At 39.8% G+C, this 9,995-nt stretch overlaps 1 protein-coding gene across 1 annotated transcript; it reads left to right on the top strand.

Annotated features, from left to right (window-relative positions):
• Positions 1-445: 445 nt before the first annotated feature.
• LOC109150290 (vacuolar protein sorting-associated protein 13A-like) lies at positions 446-1,970 on the top strand (the record flags this gene model as incomplete). The annotated part of the gene is made up of 3 exons (XM_019298186.1): positions 446-522; positions 1,135-1,247; positions 1,890-1,970. Coding segments are annotated over 3 exons (271 nt in total), but the record flags the coding sequence as incomplete, so codon positions are not given.
• Positions 1,971-9,995: the final 8,025 nt, after the last annotated feature.

Below are 9,995 nucleotides of genomic sequence, written 5' to 3'. Positions count from 1 at the left end.
AATGTTTGAAGGTTTAGTTTGGCAGTTGCTATTAGGTTACCTTGGCCAATACATTCGGGACATTCAAACGGAGCAGCTCAAGATTACTCTGTGGAATGGTAACTTGCTGATTATTTGAGAAAAGCACTCTTTTCCACTCCGGTTTACAAGTAATAGTAACAAAATTGACGAAGGGGAATTTTTTATTTTCTTTTCTTTAATGTGATTGCATTTGGGCATTTTCATTTCTTTGTGCTGGGGTTTGAGCTTCTAATGAAAGTTTAGGGGTAAATATTTTGATGGTTGGCAATACATAACAAAGGATAAAGCTAATACTTTTTTCTCTCTTTTAACTTTTTAATTCATGTTATATTTGTGGCATATCTGTATAATGATCATTTATAGCTACTTACAATAATCTGAATTTTAGATAAAATTTACATTAACAATCATCTTACTATCGCAGAAGAGTATTATTGGAAAATGTTAAGCTGATTCTTGAAGCTTTTGATTACCTTCAGTTCCCATTTGCTTTAAAGCAAGGTAAATTCTCTGTACTTTTTCCATGTATTCTGCTAATTATTCTAGTACAAGCATTTTAGAATGCTTTAAAAACACCATTTAGTTATTACTTGCCATAAATTCCATTTATAGTCTTATAGCTTGCAGCTATTGCTGTATCTGAGCTTAAATTATGCTTATGGAATTTTGTTCTCCCCAATTTGCTAAATTTACCTTAGCTTGCAACTGTTTGCTGTATGGTATTGTGGGAATTTAAAAGAACAACACTATGAAAGTTATAAGCTGCATTATTTTTTGGGAGAGGGTGGGTGGAAGCATAGATATTTTGATATGTGTGCTAAAGGTCGAAAGTCAAGTTTGTCAGCACTTGATACTTTGATGCCATTACAAGCCAACTAAAATAGTGTGACCTTTGGCTTTGTTATATTCATCTAAAACCCAAACCTGCTAAGTGAGTTATCACAGATAAATACTTGTGCAATATCCTCCAATTTAATAAAGAAATTATAAAGGGGATGAGGGGTCTAAAACTTATTGTGAAGGCAGTTCCTTTGCCGTTTATGATCTAGGATTTATGGTTCATGATTATGAGTTCAGAGTACTAAAGCGTCTAAACTTCATTTATGTTTATAGGTCATGTTGGCAAGTTGAGTATTAGGATTCCATGGAAAAAGCTTGGCTGGGATCTTGTTATAATCATCTTAGAGGATGTATTGATCTGTGCCTCCCAAGGAGATGAAAAAGAGGTATTAATTAATATAAACCACTATTTATGCTTGTTTTCCCTTTTAAACAGCTTTATTATAGTAGCTATTAATTAATAGGCCCGATTTTTATACATGATCCTAATTAAATGCTACCTAAGAATGATACAGAACTATAGTTATTTAGTAGAAAAAAAAAGTTTCAATAAGTAAAGCGGAGTTCCCTAGTTAATGGTATGCATTCAACAGAAAGAAAGGAAAAGATACAATGCTGAAATGCAGTAGCGGAAGAAAAATAAGCTGAAATGACAGAACCAACTTCCAATAGGATTCAAATAATATATAATCTGACTTTTAACCAGAAAGGTCTAGTTTAAAGGAAGTGTTTGAAACATTAAATGCATGACAATAGGAAAGAAAATTAGATTTAAATGAAATGCAGATATAGCTCTAGCTGCCAAAACTGTAGGACTCTTAGACTTCCCGCTTACTACATCAGCCCTCAAGTTTGCTGGTTATGGTGTTTATGTTGCTGTGCGTTCTTTTATGGTTGTTTCCTTACATCAGCCCTCAAGTTTGCTAGTTCTTGGTATTTATGCTGCTGTGCGTTCTTTTATGGTTGTTTCCTTTATATGAATTTTAATTGATGAACACTGCTTTGATTTATTCATTTATTTTTTCCAGGCAGTGACTGTATTTGCTATGAAGTTTTCAAGCTTGACAATTATGAAGCAACATTTTCCTGGGTATTATTCTATTTTTTGACGCACTAATTAGCTAAGTGCTCTCTGTAGTGGATAAATATAAAATAATAAATGTTTAGGCACAGCACAACAATTGCTAAGGCACAGAGAAACCAAAACTCTTAACTAGATTGTTAGAGATTGGTACTGTTGGAATTGAGGGATTGATAGGTCTGGCGGGTGGAGAATAACCACCACCCGCCAGTTAGGCGGAAGCAAAATATGTGAGAACCAAAGAACAAGAGAAGCAAAATATGTGAGAACCAAAGAACAAGAGAAGATAGAGAATATATTATAATGAAAGATTACAATAGATTGGCTCTCTGTATATATGTTCTATACTTCAATGGACCTCTATATATACTAAACTAGATACTAAATTAGTCTAGGAAACTACTAATAAGAATAGGAAAGTAAGACAACTTTCATAATATTCAGCACTCCCCCTCAAGCTGGAACATCTGGAAGTTCCAAGCTTGGATTAAAACAAGCACTCTACCTCACTCAAAATTACAAATGAAAATTAAATGCAATTAGAGGATAACAATGCGAGATGGCTTCGGAGGGACAATGCAACCCTTGGGAATGAACACTTCAGGGGCAAAGCTTGTCACGAACATCCTTGGGAATGGGGGCACCAAGGGAAAACACGAACACCGTCATAGCAACATAAGCACTCTAGGATGGATGACTTCAAAAGAGATTGCGCTATGTCTGACCCTTCCTTGGGAATGAAGACGAAGGCACCAAGAACGGAGCTGAACACAATCCTTGGGAATAAAGACGAAGACACCAAGGACGAAGCTAAACACGATCTTGGGAATGAACACACCGAGGACGGAATTGAACATGAACCTCAGGAATGAAGATGAGCACACCAAGGATAGATTTAAATATGAACAACCTCCCTATAACACAAGAGAGCGGTAGAGGCAAAAAGGAAGCAAAGAATAGCAAAGGACGCAGTAGAGCCCATAGTAGATAAAATACCAAATGATAGTAAAGGATAGCACACCGATTGTAGATAGTCACACTCCCCTTACTTGAAACATGGGAAATAATCTAAGGTCTTTATAGTAGTGCTGAAACTGAACATCCATGGGATAAGGCATACCGGAGATAAAGAAACAAACACGGTTATACCAAAACACAAACACCATGGGAAAAGTTCGGCAACAAACCCAAAGAAGCCTTCAAATTTCACCAACAAGTCGAAAGAAGGGAAAAATAACAATCTGAAAAATTTCACCGAAAAATCTTGCCAGAGGTAGCGCGTGAGGATGACGGTGGGGGAGGAAAGCGATTAAATTTTCCAGATAAGGTCGCAAGAGGGAGAGGAATCCATTGGTGTATGAGGTGAGATCACAAAATCACTGGAGAAGAGGAGATCTGACCGGAAAAACTAAAGCAGTCCGTCGGCGATGGTGGCGCGTGACAGCGCGTGCGGCGGCGGATGGTGACGAGATTCCAGGCGTAGGCTCGCGACGATGATCCGAGAGGTCCTGTGGTGAAAGATTTGGAGAACAACCACAAGATACGTCGGAACAGGAGAAAACAGTCACTGGTTCGCCGGAAAATAAGTGTTGCCGGAAATATTGGAAGAAAAATAGCCTAGGAATGTAGGCTCTGATACCATGTTGAAATTGAGGGATTGATAGGTCTGGCGGGTGGAGAATAACCACCACCCGCCAGTTAGGCGGAAACAAAATATGTGAGAACCAAAGAACAAGAGAAGTTAGAGAATATATTATAATGAAAGATTACAATAGATTGTCTCTCTGTATATATGTTCTATACTTCAATGGACCTCTATATATACTAAACTAGATACTAAATTAGTTTAGGAAACTACTAATAAGAATAGGAAAGTAAGACAACTTTCCTAATATTCAACAGGTACGCAGCGAAAATAAATAAAGATAAGTGTGTGTGAGATTGTGTCAAGTATATCCCGTGAGAAGCAAATAAAGAGCAGTAAGTAAAGAAAGCAGTAAAGTACACAAGACAATTATAGTGGTTCGGAGGTGGTGTAATCCCCATACTCCACTTGCTCTTATCTCCAAGAGCAATTCACTATATCCACCACTTCTTGGTTCCAAGATACAATGAATTCCGTGATCTAGTGCTTTGATCACCAAGCTCGCACTAATCACGCCCAGTGACACCACACTGCTGCTTCGGGTTTCACGTCGCCGTGCTACTTTCCCAGGATTTCACGACTCTGTGTTACTTCCCCCCCCCCCCCCCCCCCCCCCCCGTCTTCTACGCTCCGGTAGAAACACTCTTCCGTGATCTAGTGCTTTGATCACAAAGCCCGCACTAATCACACTCAGTGTCTCCGACACTGCTGCTTCGGATCTCACAGCTCCGTGTGACAATCCAGGATCTCACATCTCCGTGTGACAATCCAGGATTTCACAGCTCCGTGCTACTTTCCTCCCTTCCTACACTCCTGTAGGAATATCACTTGTTCAAAGACAAGTTTTCTTCTTGCTTCCAACTTCTGAGACTCTGTAGATGATCATCAATATGATGCAGGTCTCTTGGTGATGAAGATTAAACACTCTTGAATGATTTCTCGAGTGTTTTTCTCTCTTTGAAAAGTATCAAGTATAACACTTGATTTTTTATGCTCTGTTTAGCCCTGTTTTTAGAACTCTCTGAATATTTCTCTTTAAGCTCTCTAAGTTCTTTTTCTTTTCTCACTTGAAGATTTCTTTTCGTATGCTCAGTACCAATTTAAACTCTTGCTCTTTGAGTTCTTTGCTCTCTTATGCTCTATTTCGTATTTCTTGCTCTTTGTTCGTGAGTTCCCCACTTCCTCATCTTCAAGTCTTCATATCTTCATCCTTATATAGCTGGTAACGAGAATCTGCCCGTTGGAAAGAGACGATCTCATTTTTGAATTTTTATATCTTTTGTCAGATATCTTATCTTATCTTCTGGCAAAGTGTCAGAAAAGATAATCTAGCCGTTTGTAGAGCTCATGCAAATGAGTTCAAAGATAATCTAGCCATTTGTAGAGCTCATGCAAATGAGTTCCCAAACTTCATCTGATATTCCTCTGGTGTTCTCACGTTTCTTGGAAATATCTGGGTCTCAGTTTTATGTAGAACGGCTTTGGTTCTTGGGATTTAAAGAAAGTATTTTTCTTTCTGAGAATTTCTTCACTGTAAGTTTTCTTCTTCTTCTTTCTCCCGTCTGGGTGTGGGTTTTCTTTGAATTTCTCTTTTGTATTCTTGATCGAACTCCCTCCCTGTCATCGTATCTTGTGTAAGAATCGTTTTCAGGCTTCTTATCGCTTGCCCATCAGTGGCAGTTTTGTCTCCCGTCCCTACCGATAGTAACTGATCAACTTACTGTTGGAGTTCAAGAGCATATCTTTTTCCATTATTAGTAGATTTCTATCTCGAAGTGGACAAAGGCATCAATATGAACTCCAAGCTCTATCGCTTGGGAATAAATGCTTCCCTAGCTGCTTGCCGTTGAAACCCGATCATTCGAAACAGCACAGACAGACCGAGGGTCTGGTGCCTATGATGTCATCGTCAAAGAACACTCGAATGGGCAAAACAAAAAAAGAAAGAAATCCTTCCATCCAGCTTTCAAGTCAAGGAAGATTCAAAAAGATTTCCTGGATCTATTTATGACATATGTACGACTGGTTCTTGGGACCCAAAACAAGACTTCTCCTGGTTTTGAATTTCATCTCAATTCAATTTGCTTCCCAATGGCTCCTAAAGCCAAACTAGAACCGAACTCCATGAGATTCGAACTTGAGCCATTTCGCATAATAAATCAAGCATCTTCCAACTCGTCCGTACGGTCTATTGGTTACATCTCCAATCATCTTTGATGTACTCCTTTCTTTCCATAGATGCTTGATCTTCAAGTCAAATTCATGCAAACTTCAAATCTTAATTTTCTTCCTCGAAAATTCTTCTGGGAATTCTTTCTGAGTAGTAGCGACGTGAAACTCATATCATTCATCTTCTTCTTCAATTTGTCATTTTCACCAGACAAATTCTTGATTTTAGGCTTTATATCTTCTTCTTTTATTTTCATACATCTTCCTCTGTTTTTCTCTTTTGCAAATTAAATAATTTCCCGATCATGGTCTAAGACTCTACTAGACCTATACAAATAAAATTGAGGGTTCTACAAATACATATTTGACATATCAAAACCATTACACTTTATTCATAACATGACTCAACAACATAGATATTTCAACACGTAAACATCACATCAAACTTATCAAGGCAACTCATGCTTACAAATAATTTCGTACTAATAAACCATACGAAAGTTATCTTCATGCTTTCAAGTTCTCATCATGTAAACTGGATATACAATACTTCAAAATGCAACTAAACCATCATACTCATAAACGAACTCGGCTAGTCATTCTCATTATGCAATTCATGCAATAATATACTCACATACAATCTCGTGCAAGACTATACTTTAATGCAATCTCGTGCAATACTATACTCAAATGCAATCTCGTGCAATACTATAAATATACTCATACACTCGTTTGTAAAATAGAATACATTTCTGTGTAGGTTTCTTAGAGTCGCAATGACTCGCTTTCTTTCTCTTGAGTCTCTTGATTCGATTTCATTCTTGTTCAAACTTTATCATATTTCTCATTTCACTTCTTGTGCGAGGCAGGTACTCCGCCGCAGCGAAGCCCTAGCGTACGGTGCAATCTCGTGTATCCGCCACATCCGTAACTACGGAACCTCTAACTCATGGGGAGGTACGTCTTCACGAATCGTGAATGAACCTAACCGGCTCGGCAATCTTGCCAGCCACATACTCAACTCACCCACAGAACCACTCTCTTGGTTCTATCTCGCTTTCTTGCTTTCTCTGTGGAATCAGGTATCGTACCTTTAGTGTGCACACCAGGATTCCAAGTCTGGCGGGAAGCCTCCAACCTCGTAACATGGGAATACACCGCGTTATATGATAAATCTCTAGGACCGCAATGTCCATAACAAATCATCCGAGAAGACATAGTCCAAACGGGTCCTCCAAAACAAGGTTTCCTCACCATAGATATATATAGATATATCGCTCATGCATTTCATAATTGTAATACTTAGCTTATGCAAAATACATGCACATACTTCTCAATTTATTCTCAAAGATAAGATAAAGATGCTCTACGTGGAATGAGATTTTCTTTGGAAAATAATACTTAGGCTCACGTTGGCCACTTATTCATTTTTGAAACATGAAATACATGGAATGCCAAATACTAAACAACATGCTTCCAATTCATATAAATAGGTCATAAAGGTTTCAAGAATACAATATCATGCTCGGTTTGCAACATGTCAAATTCTATATATTTCTAACATCAAATTATACCCCAAATCCCATTGATCAAGCAACACATTCTAATCATGCTCTTCTAGAAAATATTACTCCCTAAGTGATCATGCTTCTCTACTCAACATATAAATAATCATCAGGGCAACAAAGCAAGGCATTTTCTCATTACAGTGAACTCAAACAAACATACTACGAAGCAAAATCATCACTAAAACCTTCATAACATGCTCATTTCTAATCCAAATTCAACGAAATCAAAGTCTAAACGTGCGTCAAGACGGCCCCGAGGTACCGAGCCACAAGAGCCCGTGAAACCTGGTCCGAAATGACACGTAGTTGAGCCACAAGGGCCCGGCCACTGCACAGGTAACTTGCAACGGTCCTAGCGGCGGGGCTAGGAGAGGCCCGCCGCCTGAAGCCGATCAAAGGCGGCCTAGGGCTGTTCATGCCACAGCTCTAGCCAACGGCTCTCCTCGTGGGCCGTTGGCTAGGCCCGCCACTTCCACTGTGCACACTGTGAGGTGCACCAGTGGCTTCTTCTTCATCTGTAAAACATTTCCATACAAGATTCCACTTCCAAATCATCACTAACACATTATACCACAACAACAAGTCAACTAATAGCTCAAACACACAACAATCAAGCATTTAGACTCATTTCTAATAATATAACAGTGGCTTCACCGAGCCAAAAAGAGATTGGGAATCCATGGGTTATACCTTTGTTGTTTCCTCTTCTTGTTGGGATTCCTCCTTCTTCCCAAGCTAGACATCTCCTTCACCTCCTAGACACCTCAAACAAGCCACACAACAACTCATAAAACTAAAGTCTCAGAGATAGAAACATGAAGCTGAAGAAATGGAAGGATAGAAAAACTTACTGTGTTTTCTTGTAGAGCTTTTGTTTGGGGAAGACAAGGAAGGGAATCAATACGCAATGGCTGAAAACATCTCATTTTATAGGGTTCTAAACGCTAGGAGAATGACCAATGATTGGTGGAGTGTAACACCCCCCTCAAACACGACCCATATAAAAGGCCTTAACACCTGCAGATCATACAACAAAACTAGCACAGCGGAAGATAAAACGAAAACTGGATAGAAGAAATCCAAAAGGGGTGTTATGCCACGTATACCAAACACGGTAAACGCTACGGTGATCAATCTGCAAGTGTATACATCTATCCCAAAAGGTAACAACCTAACACTACAACGGCACACAGGCCACAAAACAAAGGTAAAGATACTAGACTACCGGCCACTAACATCGCGCTCGTCTAGACATCACCTGAAAGATACAAAGATAAACATTGGGACGACGCCCGGTCAGCGATAATGCTGGTAACCCACCAATACCTGTTAAGTATCATACATAGGTAGGGTATATACAAAAATCATTTCGAAACGGAATACATATATATAAGTGTAAAACCAAGAGTAAACACCAACTCAAGACTCAACACTCATCAATAAACACCACGGGAACACATCCCAAGACCACAACGGATAGCGACACCACAAGGATCAAGACACGACAACCGGCAACACATGCCTAGGCAACACATGCCTTTGTGACTACACACATCACAAGAGAGAACACACAACCACGGCTACACAAGCCCTCGCGACATCACCCGCCACGAGTTGATATGCCTTCCTTATGCCTTGTTCCAACCATATGGCTACCCCCAACCTTATATCTAGTTCCAACCTTTACCTCCATGACCCCTGTACATACAGTCCAACCTTATTCCCCCGGGAACCGTCGTTCCCCCTCCAACAGTCCTCCAACAAAGCCACCGATTCATAGTACACGAGGTACCGTACACGCACATGGCACACATGCCCGGATAACACCTGTTATCCCACAAAAACGTGAACCTTACACAAAGGCCACAGCTCCATAATCACGCCACGGCCACCACGAGGACCGCTGTAATACCTTGGTGACTAGTGTCCCATACCACTAATCGTGCAATCCAGGTAAAGCCACACACGCACCACAACTCAACAAGAGTCAAACAACGGATCACAACGAAGGTATGAAACATACTCAATCAAGGAACGGGTCACAGCCCAACAACATCAACGATTAATAACACAAGTTATCATCAACCAAACGGGAAGTTACAAACCACACACACGCTAGCATTAAGACAATAAACTAGCATGCTTAACAACGGAGAAACTCAAGATAGTTCCGAGGAACACACAAGACAGCTCTCGGTCCAACGAAACACAATGTTGAACACTTAGCACGATTCAAGACAACAAAGTCCTACATGGATACCTACCATATAGTTCTAGACATACGAAACATCAAGAAGACGCTCAAATAGTTCCACAAAAGAACATCGGGAAGTCAAAAGACCAAATACCGAGGCAAACGAATCACGGGGAACAAATCCCATCACAACACCAACCATGTACCCGCGGGTGGACCCACGGGTAGTGCCCCACCCGTGGTTCCGCCCGCGGGTACACACTTGTACCACAACAAATCCCTTTGGGGATTTTCTTCTCCAAACACAAATTCAAGTCCAAAACATGCCAAATCTCACCCAACACAACAAAATGACTTGAATCATGGAAAATTCCAAGCAATGGAACAAAGGAACCCTAAACACAAGCTCTAGATATGCAATATCACAAGACAAATGCATAAACCCTCACATTTCATAGCAAAACACAAGTAGAATCC

Source organism: Ipomoea nil, unplaced genomic scaffold (genome assembly GCF_001879475.1).
Source record: "Ipomoea nil cultivar Tokyo-kokei standard unplaced genomic scaffold, Asagao_1.1 scaffold2261, whole genome shotgun sequence".
In the NCBI taxonomy this organism is placed as follows: Eukaryota; Viridiplantae; Streptophyta; class Magnoliopsida; order Solanales; family Convolvulaceae; genus Ipomoea; species Ipomoea nil.
The sequence above is the reverse complement of the archived record's forward strand: the minus strand, read 5'-3'. Positions and strand labels throughout refer to the sequence as shown.